At 41.8% G+C, this 16556-nt stretch overlaps 1 protein-coding gene across 2 annotated transcripts in view; it reads left to right on the top strand.

Moving 5' to 3' along the window:
• The window catches only part of FAM3C (FAM3 metabolism regulating signaling molecule C), a 52641-nt gene that overhangs the window by 10115 nt on the left and 25970 nt on the right, over window positions 1-16556 (top strand). The window contains exons 1-5 of one of the 2 annotated variants that reach the window (XM_072783302.1): window positions 2721-2874; window positions 3190-3244; window positions 7354-7458; window positions 15210-15239; window positions 16417-16540. In XM_072783302.1, coding sequence (XP_072639403.1) covers window positions 3232-3244; window positions 7354-7458; window positions 15210-15239; window positions 16417-16540 — 272 coding nt within the window. In that variant the 5' untranslated portion in view covers window positions 2721-2874; window positions 3190-3231. Of the gene's footprint in view, window positions 1-2720; window positions 2875-3189; window positions 3245-7353; window positions 7459-15209; window positions 15240-16416; window positions 16541-16556 lie in introns of those variants that run through there. The other variant, XM_072783301.1, reaches the window with a different exon arrangement.

Genomic DNA, 16556 nt, shown 5'->3' on the forward strand with positions numbered 1-16556 from the left:
GGGGCTCTCCCTGCCGCAGGCTCTGGGGTGTGCGCATCTCGCGTTCCCAGCCCCCCTGCGTCTCCGTGCTCATTTAGGACGGTGGAACTGGCTCTGACTTCTCCCACCCTTTTGGGGAGCAAATGTGCTAGCAGAGGCTTTTCTGATTTTGTTCCTTTTTAGTGGATCCTCAATTCCTCTTCCTACCACCAGTAATCTAGTTTTGCTAAATAGCCCTAATTTCTGTATCTCTACCTTTTTAACGAATGTGTAAGGAAAACTATAAATTCGCCTGTTGCTCCCGGATTGAGAGCGGTGAATTTGTACCTTTTTTTTTTTTTTAACACTTTTACCGTCGTGAATTTTCTGTGAAGCCGTTTCACCCCCGCCTGACCATTGGAGGCTCAGCCTGAGGCTTATGCCAGGTGCATTCCACTAAATTTCTGCTTTTTTTGCTTTTTTTTCTCCCTGAGGCGAGTATATGTAATGATTTTCCCTGTTTTTTATTTTTTTTATTTTTATTTTTATTTATTTTTTCTTTTTTTTAAACGTCATCCTAAGAAGACAAGTTAGGAGCGCCTTGCAGTTATAACGCACGTTGTAAACACGTTCCTTGATTTGCGCTCAGGTACATCCAGTGCTTTCTCCTTATGCTGATCGATGCTCTTGCGTCATTAGTTTGTCGTAAGCAAACTAATTAAACATACGTTATGGCTGAGATTTGATGAGATTTTAATTTAGAGATTTTATGAAATGTTCTCCCGGAGACCTAACGGGAAACCCGAAGGCCTGGAGACATCACCGGCGGCTGTGCCGTGGTCCTCGGGGTACCTGTCTGGAAGCCGGGGGTGGGGGAGGGTGCAGCCAGGTGGCAGGTGCGCGAGGTGGACCAGGGGCGCCTCCTCCACAGGTGGTGGAAGCAGTGATGGGCCCGCAGGCGTCTGCCCCGCTGCTAACCCCACCTCCGACGGGACTTTCCAGGCCACGTTCAGAGAAAAGTGAGGTTATTTTGGAATATTAACGGGGAGGAGGGCGTGTGTGTGTGTGGGGGGGGGAGTGAGCATCGTGTTCCATTTTGCAGGAAGTCCAAAGAGGATTTAACCAACGAGTCAGGGATGTCGTTTGAAGAGCTAAGGATTTTTTCCCCCTGCTTTTACGGGATGGCCTGTGGAGCCCTTAGTATCATCCGTTGTTTCCTTTTAGTATTTTGGTGGCCTGTGGGTAAGTGGCGTAAGTAGATGGTAACACCGGATGTTCGTCTTACGTGCGAGGTGCTCAGATAACAGAGGAGAAGGCATCGGTAATGCTCAGATCACTGTTAGCCTAAATGTTGATGTTTCCTTCGGGGAGAGTTGGGCAGCAGGAAGGGGCCGCCTCAGCTCCGGTGCTCGGATGCTCACCGCCCCCCCCGGCCCGTGGCGTGGCCGCTGAATGAGACACCGGCACGTCTCGCTCCCTGTCTGTCCTTCAGGGGTGTGCGGCTGTTTTTATTTAAAACATTCTGGGAATTACCAGATCAGACGTCAACACTGGAACGTCAGGACCGGGAAACTAATGCATCAGTTATCCATGTGATTCGTTAATCAAAATTTTCTTTCGAATTCCTCTCCTGCACCACAGATTGAGTGGACCGGGACAGCTGTCTCGCTAGACTTGTGCATGAATTTCCTCTGCAGCTCATTTACTTGCTTTTTCACTTTCGTTTTAATATTTCACCTAGCTAGAGTTATTTCCTAGGGGGGAAACACACATCTGTGAAATCGTTTTTCTTGCATCTATTTGTTCTTGTTCTTAGAATAATATCAGGGAATAGTTTTCTTTCTTTCTTTCTTTTTTTCTTTCTTTTCTTTTTTTCTTTTTCTTTCTTTCTTCCTTTTAAGATCTTCTTTCTTTCTTTCTTTCTTTCTTTCTTTCTTTCTTTCTTCTTTCTTTTTCTTTCTTTCTTTTTCTTTCTTTCAGATTTTATTTATTTATGAGAGAGAGCATAACCAAGGGAGGCAGAGGGAGAAGCAGACCCCCTCCCCCCCCGCCGAGCAGCGAGCCCAATGCGGGGCTCCATCCCACATCCCACATCAGGTTCATGACCTGAGCCAGAGGCAGATGCTTAACCGACTGAGCCACCCCAGCCCCTCAAGATCAGTTTCTTTATTTGATGTATATTTGATAATACATACTGCCCGTAATGATAATTACTGTAATATTTAAAATTGCAATTCCATACTTTTGAATATATTCTTTTACGAACAAATTGAAAACATGGGGCAGCCCGGATGGCTCAGCGGTTTAGTGCCGCCTTCAGCCCAGGGCATGACCAGGGTCCTGGGATCGAGTCCCACGTCGGGCTCCCTGCATGGAGCCTGCTTCTCCCTCTGCCTGTGTCTCTGCCTCTCTCTCTCTCTCTCTGTCTCTCATGAATAAATAAATAAAATCTTTTTTTTTTAATTTTTATTTATGATAGTCACACAGAGAGAGAGGAGAGAGAGAGAGGCAGAGACACAGGCAGAGGGAGAAGCAGGCTCCACACACCGGGAGCCCCACGTGGGATTCGATCCCGGGTCTCCAGGATCGCGCCCTTGGCCAAAGGCAGGCGCCAAACCGCTGCAGCACCCAGGGATCCCAATAAATAAAATCTTAAAAAAAAAAAATAAAACATGAAGAGGAAGAGGATGCTGGTATCAAAATAAGTCTTTGCTCTAAGGGCTTGTCATAGCGACACCTGAATTAGATCCTACTAAAAACGAAGTAGCATCGCAGCCTGGCGTGAGCCCTCGAGTAGCAGCCAGCACCTGCATCCTAGCCCCGTTTCTGCAAATCATCTGATTCACGACTGGACAAGCAGCCTCCCCTCTCTGGACCTCCCCGGCACACCGGAAGTCTGGAACTCAGTACCCAAAGGTGCCAATAAATGCAGAGTCACCGAGAATAACGAGGGGCGGGATCTTCCATTCACACCCTTGATGGCGGAATTTCGTGCCTCTGCTCACCGAAGTTAGGGAGCTAGAGACACAACAGGATCGAACACAGACCCTCCTCTCAAGAGCCTTATGTCCCAGTGATAAGAATTTCTTCATTCAGTGTCCATATTAGTAGAATTCTTAGAGATGTCATGACATTTGTTGCTTTAGTCTATCATGTATACTCCAAGTCAAACTCCGTCTAGGCAGGAATGCTCGTTCTAGACCTAATGTTTGCCTTTTCTTTTGATTTTAGGAGATTATTTAATGAAAAGTGACAGAGACTGAAACACGAAACATGAGGGTAGCAGGTAAGATATTTAATTCAGTAGAAATAATTTTACTTTTTGTGTAAGTTGGTTATTTAAGTGGCTAAAGGGGAGGCCAAATAATCTCTTTCTATATTAAGAACAGAGCTGATGTATATAACAAGCTAAATCACTGCTTTGTCTGCTCTTTTGTATAGTTGGCAAATCACAGATTGAACAAACTTTTGTTGGGATTATTTATTACTAGAGTTTTTAAAGTTCCTGTAATGTTTTGCCCTTCTACATTAAGCTTATTTACCTAATACACATCAAATGCCCGTGTAAAGAACCGTTTTGATCGCCTAGGGAGACTTCTCTTTTGGCTAAATTCTAGCTTTTTGAGAAAAATAGGCTGTAAAGTTTAAGAGCTTCTCTCTTTCCTGTCTGTGTACTTAAATGGAAACTAGTGTATGTGACGGATCAGTAAAATGTGGGTTTGCTTAAGGGACTATTGGCTTGTTTGAGTTTGGTCTGCGTAGGTGAGGTTACGTGTAAGAACATCTGTTCCTTTGGCAGCATATGGAGGAAATTGCAAAGCACAGCGATGTTCATAGCATTAAGGTAACTATCTTTAAACATTAAAAAAAGGTGTGTAAGTAACGGGAGAGATGGATGACCTCTTGCTGCCTTTATCCCAAAAATCAGTGTGTTTTCCCGGAAGATTATAGAAGAATATCTTGCTGCCTTTATCCCAAAAATCAGCATGTTTTCCCGAAAGATTATAGAAGATACCTTGTAATTCCTCAAAATCGAGGTAGTCGTTCTTGTAATTATCATCTTCTCACCAGCGCACAACGTGTTTTCCTACGGGGCATCTCTTAGAAGGGCCTAGAGTCAAGGTGGGCGAACAGACAAGTCTGTGCCTCAGTCATCATCCTTCTGTAGAATCGGGTACAGGTGATGAAGCATCTTGCTCATGCAGCAGAGACACCAGGGTTGTCCACAGCTGCCCTTGTGGAAATGTGAAAAATCTGGACCCTTTGGTTGTGAACTGACGAAATTATCCTTTATGGAGCAGCTATTTAATTATTGAAGGAAAATATTCCCAGAAACTTAGAGCTTGTTTGTGGTGTAAAAAACATATTACGATGTCTTTTTTTTTTTTTTTTTTCCCAAATGCTCTTTGAATATGGTAGGACTGCCTATTGGTAATCACATGTTTCCGCATGATTCTAAAAATACATTAATTGAACATAGTGATTGAAATAATCAAGTTTCTTCCTCACATAATTCTCCATTCATTCGACTTGAAATTAAATTTTCATTTAGCTCATTTCTCTGATTCGGACGATTAATTCCAAGGTTAATTGATAAGTAATTATTCATTGAGTACTTAACTGTGTTTTTGGCACTGTTCCTAGTGTAGGTCTTAAAGGGATTGGCTTTGATGAGCAAAGAAGGAAGATTAGCTGTTAATTTATTGCCTTCCATGTGATTAATCCCTTCCAATTTAAGAAAATCTGGTTGCTTTGAAATACTCTTACAGCCTTTATTCTTACAGCAAGGCAACAGTGTCTAAAGTGTATGCTTTTTGGTTGTGAAAAATAGGGTCGCATTCAGATTAGTGCAGCCCCATGGCTAGAAGGAAGAGAGAATCTCACGGAAAGTTAAGAATGGGGACTGCAGTGTGGTACGGTCAGAGTCCAGAGTCGGGTGGTGACCGGCTCTGGGGGAGACCCCCCCCCATGTCCTATCCAGAGTCGGGTGGTGACTGGCTCTGGGGGAGACCCGCCCCCCGCCCCCGTGTCCTGTCCAGAGTCGGGTGGTGACCGGCTCTGGGGGAGACCCATCCATAATGGAAGCCCTAGAACTCTACCGTGATGGAGGCTGCACTAGTCTGCACCTGCCTGCGTCTCTCTGAGGCCATCTGTTTAGTCTGTCACTAGTTCACGTCTCTCATCTCTAAGTGTCCTCTGCCCTAGAGCTTTTATTTCCCCCAAGTTCCTCCTTGGTCCAGTGTCAGGGAAGCTTTCGGTTGAAGACTTATTTCTGCCACTGACTAGTGGCGAGCGATGTTAGGCAAGTGATGTAAAAATGTTCAGCTTTGATTTCTGGTCTGTAAAATGAAAATAACACCTTGAAAAAAAAAATAACACCTTGGAAAGCTGTGCAAATGTGATTATGCTTGTAAAATATTTAGCTCTATAGCAGGCACTCAGTGAACGGTGTGTGTGTGTACCGTGTACACAGGTGTCTGTGTGGACATGTGGGGGTGTAATGTGCATAGCTTGTTTAGTGTGGCCTCAGGTCTAACTTGGTATTGCATCTAGTCTGGAACGTTCCTGCATTGTAACCTTGATATTTTACTCATTTTAGTATTCTAACCTGAAGCTGTAAAGGTTTTGTGTATCTGCTGTAAGGGGCAGGGAAAGGTTAGCTCTGGTTGTGCGTGCCCATGATTACTAGAAGATGAGTCATCAAGATGTTTGTGATACACAGTCTTCAAGTCCTCGGTCTTAAGTGATCAAGAAGGAATGTGTCACCTCTTAACCATCCATCTGTTTAGCCAACACTTGTTGAGAGCGTGACCGTGTCCAGGCACTCTGCTAGATCCTTGGGGGCAAAGGTCAAAGCCTGTTGGAATTTTGCTCTCTTACGCACTAAACACGTAGGCAACTTGTAGTTGCTTTTGCAAATAAGTAATTTTTGGAGGGGAGATGTCAGAAACAGGATGTGGGGAGATCAATTAGGTTAGTCGCGAGGCTTGCTCACTGCTCTCTCATTTCTGTGTTTATAGAGCACTTTTCAGCATCCCCGGCCCTTCCCAAGCAGCACTGGCCCTTCCCAAGCATCAGCAGTTCATTCTAGTCCTTCTCCGTAAAGGATGTGGTCCTGGGTCTTTAGGTTTAGGAAATTAGAATGAACGTAGTTCTTTTTCACTCCTCCTTACCTACTGGTGGAGATTTGGTAGCGTTTGAGGAGAACGTGGTGATTGGTGTTAGAACGGGGTACCGTAGGAAGCACGGGGGCCTGTCAGGATCCCTGGTTTCTGGGCCTTCTCCTGCTCAGTTATTTGTAATCTTGGGCAGTTGCCTGACCTCTGGGCTTCTGCTTCCCTAAGGTTAGAGTCTTGCCTGCTGATCCCATCTACCTGTTTTAGATCAATGTACATTCAGCTTTTGGTAAGAGCGGGGAATGGAGACGGTACGGGCCAATACTGGTATTGTTCCTGAATAACGTAATGAGATGCTCTGAGATCCTAGAGGAAAGAGAAGGATGTCTTTTCCTTACCATTTTCCATTTCTTTTTGTGTCTTGCACTTTTTTCCCTTTCCTAGATTTGCCTAGCTACGGAGAAAAAAAAAGACAAGTCCTTGATTCCTGTTAAGCCGTTAGTTAGCTAGTAGTTGGCAGCACTGGCTTTGGAAGGCGCTCAGGAATGGTTGGAGACGGAAAGGTGTGAAAGTCTACAAGTGTGTCTTGATGGAGCTATTATGTGACTGCATTGTGGGGTGTACGTGCTGGTGCCTAATTAAGTCCTCTAGACTCCAGGGGCCCGTCTTAAAGTGGCATCAAGTATGAGGGTGAATGCTCTGCTGTTCGCCACGCCGGGAGCGCTTGCGTGCTCTGTCTGAGAGGTTGGTCGGTGGAAGGACAGTAGACCTGTTAAAATCTCACTGGGGACGCTCACACCTCCTTAGTGAGCGTCATGGTGGTTGCCTTAGTGTCTCCATGAGGTCCAGCGTGTTGGTAGCCCCGGGTGGTATTACCCTTTATACCGGGAAAGGATTAGGAATGGGCTACCCAGCATCCTCGTGATGGTGTCCCACTAGCCATGGTACTTTTGTGTAGCCCGCCAGCCCTTGATTGCAGGTTTGTTGTTGTTGTTGTTTTCATTTTGTTTTTTTTCATGAGAAAATGAGGCAGATGCATCAAGCAGTCCCGTGTTTGGGTTGCTAACCGGTCTGATACGTCTTCAATCAGGAAAATCCCTTATTTTGATGGATTGTTGATACAGTTTTTATTGCAATTCAAGTAAAATTAAGATCCAATAGATAAAATATATTAGTTTTGAGAGATTTTTTTTTATAAACTTCAATTTTTCATGAAAATGCATTCATAAAAGTTCTGTGGTCTCACACTCATGCCGAATTACTTCTGCCCTTCATCTAGGTGCTGCAAAGTTGGTGGTAGCTGTGGCAGTATTTCTACTGACATTTTATGTTATTTCTCAAGTATTTGAAATAAAAATGGATGCAAGTTTAGGAAATCTATTTGGTAAGTTCCATTTTTTTCCCCCTTTCTTAAATCTTACCTTTGATTGATTGTCAATACATTTTTACCAGTTATCAGCCCTGAGTCACTCTGCTGTTTAGTCTGCCTAGAAAGGAAAATGTAATTATGTCAAAAGTGCGATCCATTAGAATATCCTAAAATATACAGCAGGAAGGCTTAAAATCAATACAGTATAAAGCATGACTCTTCTGTTCAACCTTCTGAATAGATTTAATGGGGTCCATTTCATTGATGCCTGGGACATTCATCGTGGCATCCTGAAGGAACATTCTGGAAGCTATCACACACTATTTGAGTTGGCAGCTAGAAAACTCGGAACCAAATCTAGCCCCGGTTAGCAAGTGGAGTCATAATAATGCATTTTAAATACCAGCCACAAAAATCCATCTTCCTTTCTTACCGTTATTTCCTTCTTCACCATTTTTCTCCTTACCGATTTATTTAATGCCGTATTATAAACATACCATTGTAACTTCCTTAACTCGGCCTTTTAACAAAATTCTTGAGTTAATAAGTTAACTTCTGAAATGTTTGAATAAGCTTTGGCTGAATGAAGCATTAAGGTATTAAAAAATGACGCGTGAAAAGTGAGAGCATGAAACCTAGACACAGTATTTTGACGCATGAGACAGAAGTCGGACGGAACAACCTTGAGATCTCCGGAGCAGCGAGTTTTGCTTTCCACGAATTAGTATTTGGAAGGGATCCCAAGACCTCATTCACTTCTTCTCACATGTAGTTTCAAGACTGGGTTACACCGGCGGTCCTCAGAGGAATCCCCCTGGAATCTGGGTGTGCAGATTGGGATCCAGGGTCTGGGAGGGAGCCTGAGAGTCCGCGTTTCTAACAAACTCCCAGGTGATGCACACGTTTCTACTCCCCACATACTGAGTATCGAGGTTTAGACAATTCTGATGTGTAATCATCAATTTCTGTCTAGACGTTTTCAGGTGATTCTTCTTGCAGGAACTGCCTTAATAACTAGCCTTTCTATTGCACTGAATTCTTTTATACTCCCGAGTAGTATCAACCCACTGATCTTCTATCTGGTCGAGTTCTCTTTCACGCCAATGATTTCTCAAATAAACTGCAGTCAGATTCTTTCAGGCCATCCTTTTTATAAGTTTTCATCTTCTCCAGTTATGGAATTCCCCCCTTTCAACCATTCCACTCAACGTCCTGGCCGCTTTCCTCCTGAACCATCTGGTTTTCAGCATCCATTTTTCTTTTCTTACATTTTTTTTTTTTAAGATTTTATTTATTCATGAGAGAGGCAGAGACCCAGGCAGAGGGAGAAGCAGGTTCCCCGTGGGGAGTCTGATGGGGGACTCGATCCCAGGACCCCGGGGCCACGCCCTGAGCCAAAGGCAGATGCTCAACCCCTGAGACCCCCCCCAGGCGTCTCTTCAGCATCCATTTTAAAACCAAGTATCAAAAAAAATAATCAATCAATCAATCAATCAATCAAACAAACCAAGTATCCTGGGTGGTCAGCGTTTGACTCTTGATTTTGGCTCAGGTCATGATCTCAGGGTTGTGAGATCGAGCCCCCTGTTGGGCTCCGTACTGGGGCCAGAGTCTGCTTATATTTCTTTCTCTCCCTCTGCCCTTCCCCATAAAGAAAAAAAAAAGTATCCAGGATCCAGCCTAGTGTAGACCTTACAAAGTAAGGGACGTTTGACTTCTACCTACTTCTGGTACTACGACGGGGCCAGCTTGGTGTCCTTTGAGAGTACAGCCGGTTGCCAGTGGGATAATGGAACAGGAAAGCGGTGAAGGCGTTGAGGACGCGCTCACTGTCCTGGGGGAGCAATGTGTATGAGCAGGTCAGCTACGAAAGGTTGATGGTGAGGGACGATTACGGGATAGTAGCTTGAGGCAGAAGCAAGTGGAGTATTTTTTTCTTTTTTGAAGGATATAGAGACTCACTTGTCTGTAGCCTCTGAGCAAAGATTTGGGGAATTACGAGTCCATGGGACGAGACTGAACCAACAGGAAAAGCAGGGTCCTTGGTAGAAGGGAGACGATGGGACCCTTGGTACACGTAAAATAACGACTTTGGGAAGAGGCCCGGTGTTTGCGGAGAGAAGGGGCCTGGGTGAAGCCGCAGCCCGCGCTTGTCCCGGTTTGGGCCTTCGTCCCAGGCCGGCCGCGTGTGAACGGCTCAGGGATGTCCGGGTCGGGTTCTCCTCCCCCGTGGCTGAGCAGCGCTCTTAACCCTCCTGGGCTTTTGGTGCCTCTGACGGCGGCCCAGTAGATCACGGCCCTGCGTCGGGGCGCCCTCCAGGCCGACCGGCCTCTGCCCCCTGCCCCCTGCCCCACACCTGTTCCCTGCCCCTCCGCTCGCCGGGCCGTCCACACAGCGTCTGCAGACACACCGCCCGCCTCTGCTCGTGCTGGCTCCTCCGGGGCGCGTCTCCTCAGCCCCCCTCCTCCGTTAATGCGCCTCACTTTTCAGAAGTGCATAAGTGCCCCTTCGTGCCAGAAACTGTTTGAACCTCCCCTTTCCTCTTAGAGCGTGGTGCTTCCCCCATGGTACCTGTGTGTCAGTCGGGCACTGGCCGTCCTGCCTTCCGTCCTGTAAGGTCTTTTATTCATTCCCCTTACTGGAGAACGAATCCGAGGGGCGGCCACACCTCGGTGCCTCACGGGGCTCTGGGGCCGGGCTGTCCGCGTGGACAGTACGTGCTGACCGGACGGAAAATGAATGCCGGTGGCTGAGGATTAGGATTAGTGGGGTTCATTTAAAGCTGTGCTAGTTGAAAAGCCACTGGTAGTCAACCATGAACAAACGCTGAGCTACTTTAGGGTTATTGTCTCTTAATTTTCGTGTTGACTTATCCCAGTGTTGGGAATCTGCAAAGCTCTGTTGTTTTTAGTTATTGATTTACACGTTCGTAGGGCTGATGGCGTATTTTGTTGTCGTAACTGAAGTCATACTCTGTACCTACAAAGCCTTAGTGGATTCCAGTTTATTGCATTGGTGAAAATTTGTTTGTTATATTTTAATTCTCATTTCAGAATAATTGAGCAAAGATGGATATAGTTGTGTTTGCCATCTGCTTAGCCTCTAACTTTATTTATTTATTTATTTATTTATTCACCTCTAATTCAATTTACCAAAGGGTGGTAAGTTTAACTCTACATTAGAATTACTTCTATAATTAGTATATTAGGTGAACTATATAGTTCTGTTGGTGGTGAATTTTTCCTTTTTCCCTACTTGTTGATATATTAGCTTACTTTTAGATTCTATACATTTAGATTTTAGACCGATTATATACTACTGTTGTAGGAAAACAAAATGAACTTATTTCTAGAATAGAAGAATGAAAAATTTTGCCCACAGTTAGATGAAATTGCTAAAATACATTGTGATTTTTTTTAAAAACAAGTTTCTCAACACAACTTTTTGAGATGATTGTAGATGCACATGCTTCTGTGAGAAGTAATATGGAAAGGTCCCGTGTACCCTTTACACAGTTCCTCGTAGGGGTAACATCTTGCAAAAAACCACCTACATCTTACAAAACTATCACAACCAGGATATCAATGTGGATATAATCTGTGAGTTTTAGTTATGATTGCATTTTAACACAGTATTAGTTTTCAGCGTGGATACTTAGCAACTGGTGAACGTACTAAAACACAATCTGAATTATTTTTGCATATTTGGCTGCAGTAAGTACTTACTGTTCTGTTGAGTGGATTTATTTTTAGCCTTTCGGATTTATACCATTGAAATAGAATATACATAGATTACTTGACGTTATTACAAACTAGAGTATGAAACAGCTCTGATTTCTGTCGCTTGGCTTGTTTAACGGCGTTCATTGATGAAACCCAAGTCTGAAAAAAAAATTCCAAGTGAATTCATTTTCTTAACTCAGTGTAAAAATAGATAATAATGATTAAGGCATTAACCTTTTCCTTGAGGAAGGTGAATGTTTTAACTCTATCTGATGTTACTTATTTCATAGATACTAGAGACCTTTGTTTTCCAGTCACTTTAAATGATTTTTAAAAAATTGTTCAGTGATTATATAAGCCATAAAAACAACTGGTGATTTGAAAATTGAACTCAGTAAATATAAAAGATTCAGCAAAGATAGGTTATATCTAAATCATACCAAAGCACAATTTATCTTGATGCAATTAAATCTTGAGTAATTCATGATAATTTTTCCACAGTAAAAATAAAATGATGCCTGGCGGTTAATTTTCTTAGAATAAAAAGTTTAAAAATTAAAAAAAATACCAACTGAATCAAAAATGTTTATTATTGCTCCTTAAAGTGAAAAGTTGTATGCATATAGAAATAAATTAAGAATTAAAGAAGCTAGTTGGAGGAAGACAAGTTGCAGGGAAGGAGGGATTTTTGCTGATATGCTGTGCCCACACTTTATGTGTGGGAAAATCCTGTTTTATTTGTGAAAATTTACCTATTTGGCTTCCAGGTGTTAAAATCCTCTCAGAATTGAGGGCTTAGTAGAGGGCTTTTGGTTTTAATAAACATTAAATAAAAAGGAGTATTCATCTCGTCTGGAAAGAAAAGTCTTTCCAAGAGTTTTCTTGTTTGTTGTTGATGATGATGATGCTTAAAGATTATTTATTGAGAGAGAGCATTGAGGCGGGGGAGGCGCAGAGGGACAGAGAGAATCTCAAGTGGACTCTGAGCTAAGTGTGGAGTCCTACGTGGGGCTCCATCTCACGACCTGGGGTCATGCATACCTTGAGCTGAAACCAAAGAGTTGGATACTGAGCTGACTGAGCCACCCAGTCTCCCTTGTTTGTTTGTTTTTAAAGCTTTAGTGTCTTCTCTCCTTATTCTTATACAAAGTAAATGGAGGTGACGTTATGTATTTAAAAGCCTGATGATTCAGAAACTGGTTTTCCCAAATCCTATCCCAGTAACATTTTTTGAATTGAATAGCATTTACCATTTTTTTTTAAGTCTCTTAAGTTTTACAAGCAAACTAGTTTGACCATGCTATAGGCTCCTACCTGGCTTTGCCTCTACCTCCCTTTGCTCAGCCACACTCCTCTCTGACCATTAGCTGATTATTGATGTCTCTAAGAGTCCCTCATCGGCCCCCTGACGAAACCTCTCTCTGGTGGCCTCATCTTTTGTGAACTGTCCCGTTTATGTCTTCACCCCAGATCTCACTTAGAGCTGGCTTTTAGATCTTCCCGCTTGGATCTTCTCCAAGTATCTAAAATTCACAGGTCCAGCGTATAGAACTCATCACCCATCCCCGGCCCCTATCTCCTCACTAGATTATGAGCATCTGAGTACAGGCACGGTGTTTTTGTTCATTGGTTCATGTGAATGAATAAATGAAGGCTTCTAAAGCCAAAGGTAAACTTGATTCCAAGAGGTAAACCTGACTCCTCCCTTTCCATTGACCCTGCATCTGGTCCATTCCCGGTCCCATCAGTGTCGCTTCCTTAGATGTTCTGAACTGGCCTACTTGTTTCAGACCCACACCCTTTTCTCCGGCTGCTACCTCCTTTTGTTTTTTTAACCTGGATTGCTTTAGCAGCATCCTTGCCTTGTGGACTCCCTGTTTTGAGTCTTGAACCCTCAGAGGGGTTATTCTAAAAGCTCCCTATTCTGGCTTCGTGCTCTTGAGCAGTGTTTATACATGTGATCAGAAGACCACAGACATTTCCCGTTTTGCAAGGCAATATGAGTTTGGGCGCTAGATATGACCTTGAAAACTAGCTCTGCCAGTGATTAATTGTGACTTGGAACAAATCAAATCAGTAAACCTCTCAGTTCCCAGTTGCTCTTTGAAACAGGGATGATGATTAAATCAGTAATACATGTAAGATTACTTGATAGTGTACCCAGCATGTGTGAATGAGCTGTATTATATCACCTCCGTTCTGATCCCACTGTCTTCTCCATACCTTGTTACCAAATTCCTGATTTGAACAATGTTTTTCTGTACATAACAGCTGCGTCTGATGGTCTGTGTTTGTTCAGGGCAAAGTGGTGTTGAGAAGGTCTGGTGTGTATGCTGCTAATCACTCCCTGGGCTTTCATTTTCTCATTTACAAAAGTGAGAGCATTGGACCAGATGATCTCTAGAATTGATGTTTCCCTTTTATAACATGATTAAGGAAATTAAAAGAATGAGCCCAGTAGTCCCAGCACTCTGATTTACTAAGTAGTCATTCTTTTGTTTCCGTCAGGTTTTTGTTGTTATCCATGAATATTTTTCGTACTTCTAGATAAAGCTTGTTTTTTTTTTTTGCTTATATTTCATGCAGTAGACTTTCTCCATGTTATTCCATTACCTTTATGACAATATTGCATAATATTCTGAGTATTTTATAGAGTTCATGAGACTTCACTTACTTGGTCATTTTCCTCTTTTTAAACATTTACATATTGTTTTTCAACTTTAACTTTCTGTTCTCCAGTTTGAGTTCTGGACTTACAGGAAATTCTCAATTATCTAAAATAGAACAGAACTAAAAACCCGGTGACTATTTATAGTCCAACAGCTGGCAAACTTATTAGCCAAATCAGGAAATGGCTACCCACAACACTGTCAATGATCTGAACTGTAATCCCCTAGGCTGGGGTCAGATGTTAGTGCTTTTATAAAGCTCTCCGTGTAGATGGCCAGGTTGAGATCTGCATTGAAGTTAAGATTCGATCATAAGATTCTGGCTTCCGTGAACTGATAAATTATAAAAGTCTTTGTAATTGACCTTATGGTTTTTTATTACACTCAATACATTTCTGTTTTAGAGAAATTAAACTCCTCACCACTGTCATCCCTCTTGTATCCCCCCCACAACCTCCTAGCCTAACCACCAAGATACGTTTATTTATAATCTCCAAGACTTTATATGTGTGTGTACACAACGCCGTATAGCAGCATCAACTTTGAAACATCATAATAGTCACCGAATATATATTTAAAGTGATTTAAAATTTGAAATAGTGCATGAAATCGGTTGTATGTGAAATCTAAAAAGGACAAACTCAGAGAAACAGTAAAATGGTAGATACCAGGGGTTGAGGAGGTAGGTACGGGGAAGACTTCGCTCATAGGGTCTAGATTCCCAGTTATAAGATTAACAAGTCTGGGGATCTAATGTAACATGGTGATTATAGCTGATAATACTGTATCGTATACTTGAATGTTGATTAGAGAGTAGATCTCAAATGTTCTCACCACAAAAAAGAAATGATAACTATGTGGTGGGGTGGCAGTGGTAGCTAATACTATACTGGTTATCATTTTGCAATTTAATAGTTGTATCAAGTCAACATGTTATACACCTAAACTTACACAATGTTATATATCAACTATGTCTTAAGAAGGCTGGAAACATTGAAAAATAAGTATAAAAAGAAATTAAATTTGTAGAGTATCTTTCTGATTGAGATTTATTAATGAAATAAAAAAAACTAGATAATAATAAAAAAATAAAAACTAGAAATATATATAAAATGTAAAGAATAAAATGTTCTACCGGTAATAAAATGCTACCTTCCATAATTATGTAATTGTTTATAGTGAGTTTTGTAGCCTAAAGTTATTTTGTACTTTTTCTCTAGAGCCATATTCTGGGTTTTTTTATTGTATAGTATTTATAGGCCTATTAGTTCCAAATATATTTAATGTTTAAGTTTCAAATATGTTTTAAAAAGTAGATACTTGCCAGTAGCTTTATTCCTTCTAACAAAGATGACCTTTTCTTGTTTTTCCTAGCAAGGTCAGCATTGGACACAGCTGCCCGTTGTAAGTATTTCATCTCAATATTTTGCAGATGGTTTATTCTGTTTTATCTTAGGCATATGAGCACTTACATTCAAACAATGGAGAGATTTCAACATGAGCAAAATTGATTTAGAACTTTTTAAGGTAAAAGGATGCTCTTTGACTGGACAGGTCAATATTCTTGGTATATAACAGTATTCATAATGGATATTTTGTTTTGGCTTCAGTAGTTTAAGTACAGAACACGTGTAAAAGAAGAATTCCCTGTGAAAACTAGAATGTGAGCAGATATTCAGTGATGTGTTAGGCTTTTTACTCATTCTAGAGTTAACCATGTGCTGTGTGCATATGGACTAGAAATGTAAAGTAGCAATTCAAAACCTCTGCCATCCTGAATTTTTTTAAAAAAGATGTATGTACTTATTTTAGAGAAAGAGAGAGAGTGAGAGCGAGCATGAGCAGGAGGGCCAGAAGGAGAAGGAGAGAGAATCTTAAGTGGGCTCCGGGCTGAGTACAGAGCCCTACACAGGGCTCGATCTCACAGCCCTGAGATCAGGACTTGAACTGAAACCACGAGTCTGTCGCTGCCACCCTGGCGCCCCTCCTCCATCCTGAATTTTAAAAATAAACTTAAAAATAATTAGAAGGTAGATGGTTGAGGGATGGGCCAAATGGGGAAGAGGGGGTAGGAGAAGTAAGCTCCCAGTTTAAAAATTAACAAGTAATAGGAATAAAAGCTATCACATAAAGAATATAATCAGTTGTGTTAAAAAAAAATAATCGGTTGTGTTTTAATAGTGTTACATGGTGACACTTGTGGTGAGCATAGTGTAATAACACGGAGAGTCGTTGAATCACTGCATTACACGCCTGGATCTAATGTAACATTGTTTACTAAAAAACTAAAAAATAAAATATAATATAATATATATATATATATATATATATATATATATATATAGCCTCATCAAAATCAACTACTTGATCCATTTATGTCAATTATTAGCTTGTTTCCTAGGAGGTTCTGTGTTTTATTTTGAGGTTCTATGAAACCCTCAGGGGGGAAAAAGGCATGTATTTTGAGAGATATATATATATATATATATGTGTGTGTGTTTTTACATAATGCTCTTTCTGGTTTAAGGTATGAAACTGATTATAGAGTCTACTAATATTTTTTAAAAATTTCTCCCCAAAGCTACAAAACCTCCCAGATATAAATGTGGAATCTCAAAAGCTTGCCCTGAGAAGCATTTTGCTTTTAAAATGGCAAGTGGAGCAGCCAATGTGGTGGGACCCAAAATCTGTCTGGAAGACAATGTGTAAGTATTTTATCAG

The sequence above is a fragment of the Canis lupus genome, chromosome 18 (genome assembly GCF_048164855.1).
Source record: "Canis lupus baileyi chromosome 18, mCanLup2.hap1, whole genome shotgun sequence".
NCBI lineage: Eukaryota > Metazoa > Chordata > Mammalia > Carnivora > Canidae > Canis > Canis lupus.